Source organism: Grammomys surdaster, unplaced genomic scaffold (assembly GCF_004785775.1).
Source record: "Grammomys surdaster isolate TR1022 unplaced genomic scaffold, NIH_TR_1.0 164, whole genome shotgun sequence".
In the NCBI taxonomy this organism is placed as follows: domain Eukaryota; kingdom Metazoa; phylum Chordata; class Mammalia; order Rodentia; family Muridae; genus Grammomys; species Grammomys surdaster.
In genome coordinates, this window is record NW_021604612.1 from 1,261,852 (window position 1) to 1,277,024 (window position 15,173).

The window sequence follows — 15,173 nt, forward strand, 5'->3', positions numbered from 1 at the left end:
TGTGTATGTTTGTATATATGCTGTGTGTGTACCTGTGGTGTGTTTGTATATATGTATGTGGTGTGTAGTATGTGTGTGCGCGCATGTAGTGTGGTGTGTGTTTGTGGTGTGTACATGTATTTGTGGTATGTGGTGTGTGTATGATGTGTATGTGCATGTGTGTGGTGTGTGCAGTATATGTGTGTTTACACTGTGTAGTATGTGTATCTGGTGTGATGTGTTTATGTGTGTGTATGGTATTTGATGTTTGTGTGTGTGGATCAGAGGACCCTGCCAATTCTTTCTTTATACCTTGCGCCCTCAGATTCTCAAGCTGAGGCCGTTGGTCTTGGTAGCAGTCACTTTTACCCTAACCTACCTCACAGGCCCTGATTCTTCTACCTTTTGTATCCAGAATACTTTTTTTTTTTTTGATCCCACCAAAGCAGCAGCAAGAGCTGCCTTGTGCTTGAGTGTGTTCCCTACAGCGCCTAGAGCTCCAGCCTGAGTGGATTCTCCTGCAGAGCCCAGCCTGACCGCCGGGTCTGCCTCTTGTGCATTCTGATTGGCAGCTGAGGGAAACACAGACCAAAAGAACACTGAGACCTCATCTTACCGCAGCCAGCATGGCTAAGGTCAACAAAACAACCAGCCAGAGTCAGAGAGGGACACGCTGTTGGTGGGAATGTAATGCAAACCCACCGACTACGGAAATCAGTCGGGAGAACTCCGAACCAGCTAAAAATAAATCTAACTCATGACCCAGCTGCCCCACACCTTGACTTTGCCTGAAGGACTCAACGCCTGACTGACTGTACACTTAATTGTCAGCCATTTGCTCTACTCACAGCAGCTAGGATGTGGGTACAGCCTAACGCCCTTTAACACATGGATAATTGAAATACAGCACATGTCCACTAGGGGGTGCTGTTCAGCTCGACAGAAAAATGAAATCGTGAGCTTTGCCGGTCAATGGATGGAACAAGGGAATATCACGTTGAGTGAGGTAACCCAGACTCAGACAGACAGACAGACAGACAGACAGACAGACATGGTGTGCTCTCTCTCAGCTGACTCTCCTAGCTCCAGAGCTTCAGATGTGAGCCCACAGCCTCAGTAACTACAGAGCAGAAAGGTAGAGGGGACCATTGCCAGGGTAGGAAGGGGTCTGGGGGAAACAGAGAGGGGAATAGTGGGGTACAGCCTTCGGGGGGATGGTGAAAATGGGGGCCTCCAATTAGGCTTGGGAGGGAGGTAAAGAAGAAGGGGGTAAAACAAGCTCAAAGATACCTGAAAAAGTCACAATGCGTCATGATATCGGCTACATACAATTAACCAGGCGCTTGTGTGTGTAAACACTCCGAAAGCTAAGCCACACTCTCAGCCTGAAAATGAACGGCCCAATCTGAAGCCATTCGGCTGTCCTCCTTGTCTCCCCCCAAAGTCAGAGCAGGAGGCCTCCAGGTCCTACCTGGATCAGAGACCTCATGTTGGCAAAGTGTGTGTCCATGGCGCCTCCATGGGGGAAGTTTTGGTTCATCCTCTTCATCAGCTCCGTGAAGCAACTGAAGGCCAGGGCCTCTGGGGATAGCGCAAGACAACGGGTTAGCCAGGCCACAGCCTCAGGCATTGGAGCTCCTGAAGAGATAGTGTAAGGCCCTCAGCAGAGTCCACAGCCACATGAGAGGAAGCCAGGCAGGAAGGGCCCAGTGGAGGCCATTTCCTCAGATGCTCGCCCTTAGTGGGTCACAGATCTCATCTTAGAGCCACTGGGAGGAGCAGCTCCTTCAGACACAGAGGCTCCTTTTAAAGATCCCCACTGGCTGTGACACAAAGCCCACACTGCTTTGTTGGTACCTGTACTGGTTGGATTTGTGTGTCAACTTGACACAAGCTGGAGTTATCACAGAGAAAGGAGCCTCCCTTGAGGAAATGCCTCCATGAGATCCAGTTGTAAGGCATTTTCTCAACTAGTGATCAACTAGCCCATTGTGGGTGGGGCCAGCCCACTGTAGGTGGAGCCAGCCCATTGTGGGTGGGGCCAGCCCTCTGTGGGTGGGGCCAGCCCACTGTGGGTGGGGCCATCCTTGGGCTGGTGGTCCTGGGTTCTATAAGAAAGCAGGCTGAGCAAGCCAGTAAGCAGCGCCCTCTATGGTCTCTGCATCAGCTCCTGCCTCCAGGTCCCTGCCCTGCATGAGTTTCAGTCCTGACTTCCTTTGGTGATGAACAGCAATGTGGAAGTGTAAGCTGAATAAACCCTTTCTTCCCCAACTTGCTTCTTGGTCATGATGTTTTGTACAGGAATAGAAACCCTGAATAAGACAGTACCTTCTTATTCCTTCAGAAATTCTACTCATTTGGGAAGTCAGGGAGTTCAAAAGTCACGGTCAACCTAGCAAGGGATCTGGTTGAAAGGTTTGTAAAGAATGGTCAAACTCCTTTGGCAAATGTTGCCTGGAATACCTGTTGACACAGATCAAGAAAGCAGGGGCTGAAGAGATGGCTTGGTGGCTAAGATCGCTGGCTTTTCCTCCAGAGGACTTAGGTGTGATTCCTGGAACTCACACACGGTGACTCACAACCATCTGTAACTCCAGTTCCAAGGGGTCAGTCACCCTTCTTTGACCTCTACTGTTAGGCACGCAGCACACAGACACATAACTCAGGCAGAACACCAATTCAGTAAAACAGGTACAAGATCTCAAACATTAAAAGTAAAAAAAGAAAAAGACTTGTGAAAAGTCTGAAAATTCCGCAGTCCAGAAGCCTGATTCATATTTAAGACAGCATTTGAAAACCTTATTTGAAAATGGTAGTTTTTCTTGTTTCTCTTGGTAACTTGGGGAAGAAAGAGGCTACTGGGAAGCTCCTTCAGGTGCTGGATCTCAGGCTGAAAGGGTTAGGAGAGATTACAGAAACTCTGAGCAGTGGATGTCGGCAGCCTGTCACCTCTGGTGCCACCACAGCCCACTTGTCACAATTACGAAGTCACCTTGACATGTCGCTGACCGCCGACTCTCATGGTGGCATGCCTCAGTTTCTCCATGGCTTCCTTATGCCCTCAAAAACCAGTGCCATCTGGAACACTCTTGTGCTTTACCAAGCTTGGCTGCCAGCCTGGGCCCACCCCGTGGACCAGGTTTTTCACGCTGTCAGAAGAAACGCTTTTCAGAAGATTTCACATGAACAATGCTGGTCTGGTTCCTCGGCTAGCCGGCATCGACTGCCCCAGCAATGTCACAAGCGTTCACCTGAAATCTTTCTTCTGAGAGTTCCGTCATTTTGGGTCTTTCTGGGAATGATTTCAAGCATGTTCCTTGTGTGTGACGTGAGCCAGGGGCCTTCCACATTTTGCACATGGATTTCCAGTCACTACAGCAGCAATAGGTTAACTGTGTTAAAATGAGTTTATGGCGTTGAAATGAATCTAAACTCTGGTCAGTCAGCAGGACATTAACTGCAAATGTTTCTTTTCAGACTCTCAGCTGCAGCCCAGACCCTATGTGCAGGCTCACCGGAGGCAACATAACTCTGTCTCTGTCTCTCTGTCCCTCTGTCACTCACTCACTCACTCACTCAATCTCTCTCTCTCTGTGTGTGTGTGTGTGTGTGTGTGCGCGCACGTGTGCATGTGTGCGTGTGTGATTGTATAACTTGTGGCAGTTGCTTCTCTCCTTTCACCACGTGAGTCCCAGGGACCAACCTCAGAGGTCCTCAGGCTTGGTGACAAAGCCTTTACCCACTGAGTAACCCTGCTGCTGCAGCTGGACATTTTGATGGGGCTTTCCGGAATCTGTAGACAGTACAGAGGACAATGCTCCTGGACAATGTCAAGCCTTCTGGTCATAGTGGGAGACATCTCCTTCTTCAGGTTTCTTCCCTTCTGTCTGACAATGTTTTATGGTGTCCAACATATAAACCACTCCCTTTATAGGTATTAGAAACACATCAGTCTTCAGGAGACATTACACATGGACTTGTTTTCTTAATTTCACGTTGGGGTTGTTCAGCTCAGCTGTGTAGACATATGAGATTTCTGCTTACTGGTCTTACGTTCTACAACCCTGGCCACCTCACTTCTGTCTTCTTATTCTTTGGATTTTCCACTTCAAGTCACATCATCTCCATCCGGGACTGCATTGATATTTGTCTCAGTTAGGGTCTTACCTATGTGAGCAGATACCATGACCAAGGCAACTCTTATAAAGACAACATTTAATTAGGGCTGGCTTACAGGTACAGAGGTTCAGTCCACTATCACCAAGGTAGGAGCATGGCAGCATCCAGGTAGGCATGGTGCAGGAGGAGCTGATAGTTCTATAGCTTCATCTGAAGGCTGCTAGTGGAAGACTGACTTCCAGGCAGCTAGGATGAGGGTCTTAAAGACCACGCCCACGGTGACACACCCACTCCAACAAGGCCACACCCACTCCAACAAGGCCACACCTCCTCCAAAAGGGCACACCTACTTCAACAAGGGCACACTTACTCTAACAAAGCCACACCTACTCCAACAAGGCCACACCTACTCCAACAGGACCACACCTCCTTCAACAAGGCCACACCCACTCCAGCCGGGCCACACCTCCTCCAACAGGGCCACATTTCCGCCAACAAGGCCACACCTCCTCCAACAGGGCCATTCCTTCTAATAATGCCACTCCCTGGGCCAAGCATATACAAACCGTAACAATAATTTTAATTCCTTTCCAATTGTTCCTCCTTTTCTTTTTTCTTCTTTTAACAGTTTGGCAAACCATCTCATGTAGCTCATGCTTGACTCAAATTCACTTTGGTCAAGGATAACTTTGAACCTCTGATCCTCCTGCCTCTACCTCTGTACCGCTGGGACCACAGGCATGGCCACCACACTCTGCCTGTCTTTTATAGTCAAGTGCTGGCTTATATTGATTGATGAGTGGATATTGAACCACCCTTGCATTCCTGGGTTAAGCCCCACTTGGCCATCCAGTGTAATCTTTTACATTCTGTTAGATTGAGTTTGTTGACTTTTTTTTTTTTTGGAGACTTCTTGCCTTTATACTCCTGAGAGGTACTGGTCTGACATTTCCCTGGAATGATCCTGTCTGATGTAAACATCAGGGTGTGTGTGAGGTGCCTGGCATTCTGTGAGAGCTGGCAACATCCCGATTGTCTTGCTTTTCTTCTCATTTCTTTCCTTCCTTCTTTCCTCCATCCCTTCCATCCTCCCAGACTCCCTCCCTCCCTTCATTTAAGAAAGTGCACGTGGAGAATTATTCTTCAGCCTTACACCGTTTGATAGATCGCATCCTGGGACAGCGTCTGGACCAGCTTTACTTTGTTCTCATTCCGGGTCAAACAGCGGCTCAGCCAGGTGGGCCTCAGTGCCAGGCTCGGTGGGACACAAGGACGTCTCATGCTGCTGGGGCTGGGATGTGTCCACCAGGCAGCCCTGCTATACCTCTATCCTAACCCAGTCCATGGCGACACAGGGTGAGGCTGGCCCTTCCCCTCCTACAGGCCAGGGAGGACACACTCACCATCATCCAGGATGACCAGCAGCGGGGCCAGGAGATCACACATGCCCTGAACGTAGCCGATCTCAATGTGCTGCCAGATGTAGCTGCAGGAGAAACGGCGCCATGAGTAGGCCACGCCCTCTGTCCCCGCACAGCCTGCCCTCTCCTGAGTGGCTTCTCCACCCACTCCGTGGGCCACGCCCTCCGTCGCTGCACAGACTGCCCTCTCCTGGCCGGCTTCTCCACCCACTCCGTGGGCCATGCCCTCCATCCCCGCACAGACTGCCTTCTCCTGGCAGGCTTCTCCACCCACTCCTTGCTGCTTTTTCCCATCTGGTCCTCCATTTCTCAGCCTGATGTCCACTCTCAGTGTCATCATATATCCAAGGTGCAGCCATCACGGCAAACATGCCCAAGGGGGCATCGCAGAGCACAGGACTCTGCAGGTGCCCCGTCACCCTGAGGTGTGGTCATGAGTGCATGCGATCAGAGTGTCCTCAATTCCTCCACTCAGCCCCACACATTTCTTCCAAGCGCCTCTTCTCTGGCTACACGGAGGAAGCAATCACTTTGCACAAACAAGTGACTCAAAATCTCTAGGGATTTCCCTACTGATTCTGTAAAAAATATGGATCCATCCCCGTGAAAAATAGCTTTGGACCTCTGGTCTAAGACAATACACTCAGCCCTGTGTGCACCTCAAATCTTTCAATCTTTCAAAATGGTCACGTGAAGCATGTCTCATTAAGAGTACATTTCTCAGGGGAGGAGACAGAGGTACAGAGAGGCAAAGGACGTATGCAAAGTCAGTGTGGTAGTTCTAATTGTCACATTGGGAAGAGAGTTGTCTACGCAGCATTGGCTGGCAGAGCTGTCTAGGGGAGAGCAGGGAACTGTCTTGATTACATATTAAACGATATAGGAAGACCCAGCCCACTGTGGGTGGCTCCATTCCCTAGGCAAGGAATGCTAGACCCTGTAAGTTTAAAAGGAGCTGAGCACAGGAAGCATACACAGGTCGAGGTTTTGTCTTTTACCATCTACTGTAATGCTAAGTGCGAGATCCCAAGATCCGGGAGTCTGCACATAACCTCTTGGCACCCTGCCTCAAGTTATTTGTGATTGGTGAATAAAGATGCCGACAGCCAATAGCTGGGCAGAAGAGACATAGGTGGGGCTGAGGTTTCCTGGGCTTGGAGGAAGCAGAAGAAGGTGCGAGAGAGGGAGGGAGAAGCTGCCATGGGTTAGGACAGCCATAAAAACATGGCCCTGTGGGTTGTCCAATTGGAGCTAAGAGCAGCCTAGATGAAACACAGTGATAATTCGGGGTTATCGATAGGAAAGTAGATTCTGACAGCATGGAGGGTAGGCAGCTGCCCAGCTATTATGCCGCTTAAGGGTTATTGTAAATAAAAAGGCTGTGTGTGTTTTTTTTTAATCTGAGAACTCAGTAACCAAAGGCGGGCGGGGTTTAAATAATTTCTATAACATGGACGCCTTTGTTCTCTCTCCGTCTTTGACTTTAAATTTGTCATATTTGATTCAGGTACTGTGAATGAAATAAAATAAAACTCCAGGTTGGTGTGGTATCAGCAACAGGGATACAAAGGGTGTTTCAGCCGGGTTTCCTGTAGGTCTGCCTTCCCCAGAGCACCCCAGTCTTATCCCCGCCCCGGATGTTTTCCATCCTCTCCACTTCCCATCGCCCGCCCCTCCATCATCCCATCCCCCTTCCTCTCATCCCTATTCCCCCACACTGCCCCTCCCCCACACTGTCCTCCCCCACATTACCCTTCCCTACGCTACCCTCCCCACATTGTCCTCCCCCACGCTACCCCTCCCCTCCAGCGGCCACAGCCACCTGCACATGATGTTCCTCAGCTTCTCCAGGTTGGCAGCCGTGAAGTACCAGTAGCTGCGGTCGCACCTCTGCACGTCTTTCTCGATGCGGTGCAGGTTCACCGTGTACAGGTCCAGTAGCTCTGGCTGTGGGCGGGAGGAAAAGGAACAGAACGCTGACCCTCAAGAACCGTTCCCAACGCTCACCTCCCAATCACTCAGTCTGGGGTTCGATTCGTTCTGTTTGTTTCCTGTGAAAGGTCTGTTGAGTTTGCATGATGAAAAGGTATTCTCTTGAGACCGGGTCTCAGGATGTAGCCCAGGCTGGCCTTGAACTCATAATCCTCCTGCCTCAATTCCCATAGTGCTGGGATTATAGGCAGACACGTGTGCTCTTATGTGGATGTGTGTAACACACACACACACAAACAGAGAGAGAGACAGAGACAGAATATTAAACACATTTAATGCATTTAAAGATGATGCTAACCTGTCTCCTCAGTGCTCAGGAGACTACGGCAGGAGGATTGCTGTCAGTTTGAATGCGGGTTACAGAGTGAACTTAAGGCCAGCCTGGGCTGCATAACAAGCACCTAAGACACGAAATAAAACAAAGGCACCAAGACAAGAAACTAGATTCCTTGGTATGGAATCTGGGTCCCTCTGCCTACAAGACTTTACTGACTGATCTATGTCCCCAGTCCCTAAAATAGAATCTTAAAAATTGCTGAAAGGGAGAGAAATCTTCTTTAAGTTAGGCTTTAAGTTAGGCTTCCCAACACCAAAGACAGACTAGGAAAGAGTAGATTCTCTGAAGGGCAGGTACTCCTTGCCTTGTAATAGGGTTACCGTGAAGAAACTCAAAAGTTGCAGTAAAGTTAAAAAAAAAATGTGTGGACTTCACCTAACCTATGAGCATCCCAGCTGAGGGCATAGTGCCCCACAGAGAGTCAGAAGTTCCCTTCAGATGGTGTGGCCCAGGGAGCTTTAGTCAGAGGGTTGCCCCTCTCTGCATGGAGAAATCATACCACAAATGTCAGTGCAGGGAAAGATCTGGATGTCAAATTTAAAGTCTGCTTCCCACAGAATACATTCTTTCTCATCGTGGAGTTGAAAACCTGGACTTGCACCATCACATACGAGGGGACATCTGTTCTAAGCAAACATGGCGGCCGTGCGGCCCTGTACCCTGCAAAGGGAGGTGTCAGGAACAAGGGAGGGGATGTCATTCAGGGTGAATATGGATGAGGGATCTTCCTAAAAGATTCTTCAGCAGCTGAGTGATGGCTCAGTCAGTGAAGTGTTTGTCTGGCATCATGAGAACCCAAGTTCAGTGCTTCCTGGAACCCATTTAGAAAGCCAGGCCTGGAGGCACATGATTGTTGTCCCAGAGCTGAGGAAGAGGAGGGAACAGGAAGACCAATGGGGCTTGCTGCCTGGCTGGACAGCCTGGTGGAATTGGCAAATTACTGGCCCATGAGAGGCGCTGTCTCAACAACAGTAGAAGGATGGTTTCTCAGGAACTGCACCCAAGCATGTCTGGTGGTGTTCACACGTACTCCCCATAAGCTCTTGAAGGTCCCCACACCCGATAACACCCAATACCAAAGATACAGAGAAAGAACCACAGAATAGGCAGGGTCCCAGCCCTGCAGCCTGTGTGATGTCACATGGGATGGGAACTATAGCCTGTGGAAACTACTTCAGCGTGTGTTCTGACAAAACAAGGAAGACTTCATACGAGAGAGAGAGAGAGAGAGACAGAGAGAGAGAGACAGAGAGACAGACAGAGACACAGAGGGAAGGAGGGAGAGGGAGAGGGAGAGGGAGAGGGAGAGGGAGAGGGAGAGAGGGAGAGAGAGAGAGAGAGAGAGAGAGAGAGAGAGAGAGAGAGAGAGGCACTGCAGCCCGCCCACCTCCCAGACTCTGCACCAGAGAGAATTACAGCCATCCAGAGTAACAGGAAGGGGCCCTGCCTCAGTATTTCACTGTCTCTTCACTCCTCCTGCCCCGTGACCTCTCTGTCTCTGCCCGCTCTACTGCCCAGTTGGCTGCAGCGATGTCAGAGAGCCAGACAGAGCAGAGGCCTCAAATACACAAAGGCATGTCGACTATCTCTGGCTAGCATCTGCCTTTGCCATGAGCATATGCCCAGGTTAGCCTGCTGAAGGATGAAACATGGACCAGAAACATAGGCTAGCCCCCCAGTACCCAAGCTTGACAGCAGACAGCAGACTGAACCACGCCCTACCCAGCTTGGGGCAGAGCTTCCTGGTTGACCCACAGACATATGTATGTGTAGAGCACAGTGTTGAGGAGTGAAAGTCACTGACTTCAGGTAACTGCTTGCCACAGAGCCTGGATGTGTGAGGCAATGACTGACAGACACATTGTGGTGAAAGTGCGTCTATCTGAGCTTTCTGTTAGACTCTTCTGATAAAGTCTGTGAAGGCAGAGGCCAGCCTTAGCTATCAGAGGCCAAGATCATCTCTGAGGAGGCTCCAGGGAACAGCCAGGAAGCAGAGGCTCTGGGAGGGGACTTGTCCCAGCCAGGAGAAGGGATGGGACCAGACTTCCTGGGTCCTAGCCTGGCAAGCCCTTCCTGTGAGCCCCCATGATGGAGAGAGTGAGAAAAATGGGAGCTGAGGCCTGTGACCAGCCTTGCCCTCCTCCAACAAGTGACTTACAGAGTAGGTAACACCACTGGAGGACACAGGGGACGCCTCGTTGTTGGCAGAGGAGGTCACAGCCAGAGAAGCCAGGGCGGGGAACAGGCTCTCCATCTCAGGCTCCTCAGAGAGGTTGTCCTCGCTGTCGGCTCGACCGTGCTTGTCCGCCTCACTGGACCAGCCGTCTATCATGGCGCCATCCTTCTCAGGCAGGGCCATGTCCAGGCTGCCAGGGATGGACATGAACTCCTCCAAGCTCCCATTGGCGAGGAGGTCACTCTCAAGACTGTCTTGCACTGCCAGCTCCTCCCGAGGGGCCTCGTCCCGGGAAGTGGTGGCTTCGCTGCTCTGCCCATCTTCCACGCTGCTGTCTCCAGGCCGAAATACGGCGGGGAGGCTGCGCTGGGCATCCAAGACACTGTCTTCGGTGCTAAGACTGGGCTCGGAGTGCTCAGAGAGGCCAGAGGAGAAGTTGTGGGAGGAAGGGTGTCCGGAGTCTGGGGAGCAAGTGCCATTTGCTGGGTTCCCATTGGGGATCTTGGAATGTTTTTCTTCTGACCTGCCTTCTGCCTCTGTCTGCTCCACCTCATCCACAGACTCAAATACCTGAGGAAGGGGACACACAGACATGTGAATCAGGATGCCCGTGGCAACACTGCTTACAGCAGTAATTTAATATCCAACAACAGGGGAGACTTCGGTTTGGAGTCAGCACATAGTGGAATAGCACGCAGTCAGTACAAAGGCAGTATGTTCTTTATGGCTGTCAATAATCCAAGTGCTGAGGTCACATCAGCAATTCAGCTGGCCACAGTTGGCCATAGCTGGCCCTGAGTAGGGCAACTAGGGAAATGAAGTTCGGGGGTGGGGGGTGGCATTCCGCTATGCGGACCTCTAACACTTAGATTTACTTGCCGTTCTGTGTCCTTCAGACACAGGCCTCAAGCTCACAGTAAAGATCAGGACAAAGCCTCACACTGTTTCTCCATGTGGCCGCCATCACCTTTAGTTCACTGGGTCTATTTCTGCGTTTTCAAGAGCAGGGCTGGGACCTCATCATGTGCATAGGTGTGGTGTGTGTGCACACACGCACACACACATACACAGATTATTCTACCTAGAAGGTAATATTTTGTACACATTTGGACACTTTTCATTTAAAAGTTGTTTGCGTGTGTGTGTGTGTGTCTGCATGAATTCAGGTGCCTTTGGAGTCCAGAAGAGGATGCCAGATCTTTAGGAGTAACTCCTAGTTGTGAGTACTTCTTGTGAGTACTGGGAACTTGTGTGTGTGTGTGTGTGTGTGTGTGTGTGTCTGTCTGTGCACACGAGTGCAGGTGCTCTTGTATCTCAGAAGAGGGTGTAAAATCTTCAGGGGTTACATTTGGGTGTGAGGCACCTCACATGGATACTGGGAACTAAATCTGGGTCCTCTGCAAGTGTAGTCTGTGCCCTTCACCACCGGGCCATCACCGAAGCTTGCCTTGTGCTTTTCTTTTTGTTTTAATGAGGCTCCAGGTGGAATGACGGCCAAAATCTGTCGAACAATACATCTGCTAGCGTTTATGTGGGATTTTAAGATCTACCAAGTATAGTGGTTTGAACAGGTTTGCCCCCCCAATAGACTCAGGTGTTTGGTCCACAAGGAGCGACACTATTGGGAAGTGTGTCCTTCTAAGAACAGGTGTGGGCTTCTTTGAGGAAATGTGTCACTGTGGGGTGGGCTTTGAGGCTCCTATGCTCAAGTTCTACCTAGTGAAGAAGAGACCCTCCTCCTAGTTGCCTGCAGAAAAGAGTCTTTCCTGGCTGCCTTCAGATCAAGGTGCAGAACTCTCAGCTCCTCCAGCACTATGTCTGCCTGCACGCTGCCATGATAATGGGCTGAAACTCTGAAACTGTAAGCCAGCCCCAATTAAATGTTAGAGTTGCCTTAGTTACTTATCTAAGTAAGGCATCTAGTCTTTCAATACTTTACATATTTCCTTGTATGTAAAGGTATCCAGAAGGTTCAGGAAGGCCATACAGCAGACTGATGATCTTAGTACTGTCTCAAGGGAGGATGGAGATGAAGGAGACAGAAGCAAAGTACAGGCATGTGGTTTGCTATTTTATAGGAGAGCGGGCTCCTGTTCAGTCTCTGAGTTCATAGCCACTGGGTCCAAGATTCAACCAACGCTGTGTGAAAATATCCACAAACCACTGCACCTGCGTAGACTAGGCTCAGGTGTGCGTTCTTTATTCCTAGTGACACAGCCTGATGGGTATTTCCATGTCGTTTGCACTGACTACACTGTCCGTGAGTGGTCTAAAGGCGATCTGATGAACACACAACCCCTTGTCATTAATTTACCCAGGACTTGGATCCCGGGACGCTCATGTGGGCAGGGGCTGCATCCCACCGCTGTGGGTTTCAAGGAGGCAGCAACTGCTTGTAAGACTTAGAGAGTCCACGTCCAATACTAGCCATAAAAAGCTGACCGCAACAAGCAAAGCGGCTGGTAAATGATGGACATACAAACCCTACCACCGCAGATGGGAGGGGGGGGGGCTTCCGTGGGGGGGGGGGGGCTGTTGGGGGGGGGGGGGCGGGTGTAGGGGGCGGGGCTTGTTGAGGGGGCGGGGCAGGGGTGGGGAGCAGAGCCTCTGAGAGTCACCTGTGTGCTGCTGCTGGAGTCGCTCTGCAGTCGGAGGTTCTGGCGGCCTGAGCTGCAGCTCTGTGAGGACTGAGACAGATAGGAACCAGTCGAGCAAAGACAGAAGGTCACACCAGGGGCTTCTAGATTGGGAATCCAGGAAGCCTGGTTCCATCCCTTCTCCTGGCTGGGATGAGTCCCTTTCCAGAGTCTCAGCTTCTTAGTCTCTGCTTCCTGGAGCCTCCTCAGAGACGCTCTGCTGAGCTTAAGAGCTCTGGCTAGGACTTAGGTCCTTCCTAACAGAGTCTCAGTTTTTCTGTGCTCTAACCTCCTGCCCCACCCCCCCACTCTGACGCTAGGCTCTGCTAGGTAGTTGGCTTCAGCCAGTCTACTTGAGACTGTTCAGCTAAAGTCTATGTGGGAGCAGGGGTCTGCCTCAGCTACAGAACATTCTAGATATTCCTGAAAGTACTCGCATATGGTAGGTATTCAATAAACATTATTTGAATACACGGAGGCAGATAGAACTTGATAATACGCTGTCTTCTCAGGGCTATCCCCAGACCTCCACCACTCCCACTGTCTTCTCAGGGCTATCTCCAGACCTCCACCACTCCCACTGTACAAATGCAGGAACTGAGCCCAAAAGAAAGGCTCTGCCAAGAGACTCTGTGTGCAACTTGAACCTAGATCTGATTCTGAAGTTCGCCCTCCCCTCAAAAGCTAAAGGTGTGGCTGTCCCAAGGCTCTGGCCTCTCACACCAGCGTTCTCCAAGGCCAGCTGTCCGTTACCTCATTGCTGATGGTAGAGTCCCGGTGCAGCATCCGGTGAAGGTGGCTGTCCAGGCTGGCTCCGGAAGAGCACTTAGCCAGGGCAGCCGCGTGGGATTCCCTCTCCCTCTGTCTCACGATAGCTTCACAGCCCAGCCACTCTGACATGGTTTGTGCGTAGCAGGCGTGGATCTGCTCGTCCACCTGTGGGCACGTGTGAAGGTCACAGGCGGTGCTGAACACCCTGGGCTCTGGCCTGTCCGTATGCATTTAATGTCGATGGTGTTTAACAGATCTGGACGATGTCCACGCCCAGAATACTACAGAGCAAGGCTACTTCGTCTCCGCCCTCTCTCCCTCCCTCCTTCTCAGTAATTCATTCACTCCCACAATCAGCCAACTGTTTGCATAATTTCTCTATTTCCTCTTTCCTTATCTATCAATTATTCAATCCATTTCCGAATTTGCTTATTATTTATTTAATCTGTTTCCACATTTCTTTTGATAAGTACCTGGATTGTCCCAGACACCAAGTTAAGCATATACATTACAAGACAAGCAAAATACTGCTACCCATCTACACACACACACACACACACACACACACACACACACACACACCAGTTCACCCACCCATCCATCCATCAGGTGAAGGCAATATCAGACTGCCGGATTTTCTTGTTTTCTTCAAGACTGAACCTGCCTCCACCAGTATGACCCAAGAATCTCACTGCCAGGCCATTTCCCAAACGCAGAGAACCTGCACTGGATGTCAGTTGCAGTTAGCTATTCTTAGCCAAAAAAAGTAAGTAAATAAAGGTTCGTGGCATTGCCCAGCTACCTATCAGCAGTTCAGAGGGAAGCATCGGCATATGCCCGTGGGGGGTGTTATTCTGACACTACAAGGAAACAGGTACCACTAGAACAATTTGGATGGATCTAGAGACTTGTACTGAATGAAAAAATCAATTCCCGAAGTTTCTATACTACATAACTGTTTATACAATGTTCTAGATATGAGAAAATTCTGGAAATGGAAGACAGGGGAGGAGGAGCCAGGGAACAACCCTGGGATGGAGGTGGGCGTGGCTATAGAGGGGCAGGTGAGGATTTTTGTTTGTTTGTTTTACGGTTTGTCGAGATATGGTTTCTTTGTATAACAGCCTGGCTGTCCTAGAGTCGCTTTATAGATTAGGCTGGCCTCCAACTCACAAAGATCCGCCTGCCTCTGCCTCCCAAGTGTTGGGATTAAAGGCGTGCGCCGCCACTGCCTGACTAAGGTGCGGATTCTTAAGGTACCAGTAATGCACAAGTCTCGACACATTAATAGGTACACACAGATCAGTGTGCACACATGAACACACACACTAGTGTGTATACCTGTACATAAACACCAGCATGCATATGCGGACACACACATACACACAGTTACAGGAGGATAGAGGAGCCTGAGTGCAGTGTTCTGTGACATCACAGGGCATCACAGTTCTGCTGGAGGTCATCATGGGGAAACTGAGTACAGGTCAGACAGGTCTCTGCAATGCTGCCTGCAAGGACACGGGAGTCTACATGACCTCAAAACAGGACATCAGCCTTTTTGAAAATTCTCTCGTATTTCTACCACACAGCTCTTTCCTTGATGTTCCTGTTTCTTCCCTGTGTCTCTCACCAACAAGACTGTAACAGGCAACCAGGGTTCTACAGGGCCAAGCTGTGTGGTACCCAGGTGCATGTTCAGTACCCAGGTGCACAGGGCCCAGCTGCTCAGTACCCAGGTGCAC

General features: G+C 50.3%; 1 protein-coding gene across 2 annotated transcripts in view; it reads right to left on the reverse strand.

The window, feature by feature from the left end:
- Sgsm1 (small G protein signaling modulator 1) overlaps positions 1 to 15,173 on the reverse strand; it is a 69,668-nt gene that overhangs the window by 11,199 nt on the left and 43,296 nt on the right. The window contains exons 16-21 of one of the 2 annotated variants that reach the window (XM_028765431.1): positions 13,414 to 13,596; positions 12,643 to 12,711; positions 10,007 to 10,594; positions 7,342 to 7,466; positions 5,502 to 5,584; positions 1,451 to 1,560 (exon numbers count right to left, since the gene is read on the reverse strand). In XM_028765431.1, the coding sequence (XP_028621264.1) occupies positions 1,451 to 1,560; positions 5,502 to 5,584; positions 7,342 to 7,466; positions 10,007 to 10,594; positions 12,643 to 12,711; positions 13,414 to 13,596 (1,158 nt within the window). Of the gene's footprint in view, positions 1 to 1,450; positions 1,561 to 5,501; positions 5,585 to 7,341; positions 7,467 to 10,006; positions 10,595 to 12,414; positions 12,712 to 13,413; positions 13,597 to 15,173 lie in introns of those variants that run through there. The other variant, XM_028765432.1, reaches the window with a different exon arrangement.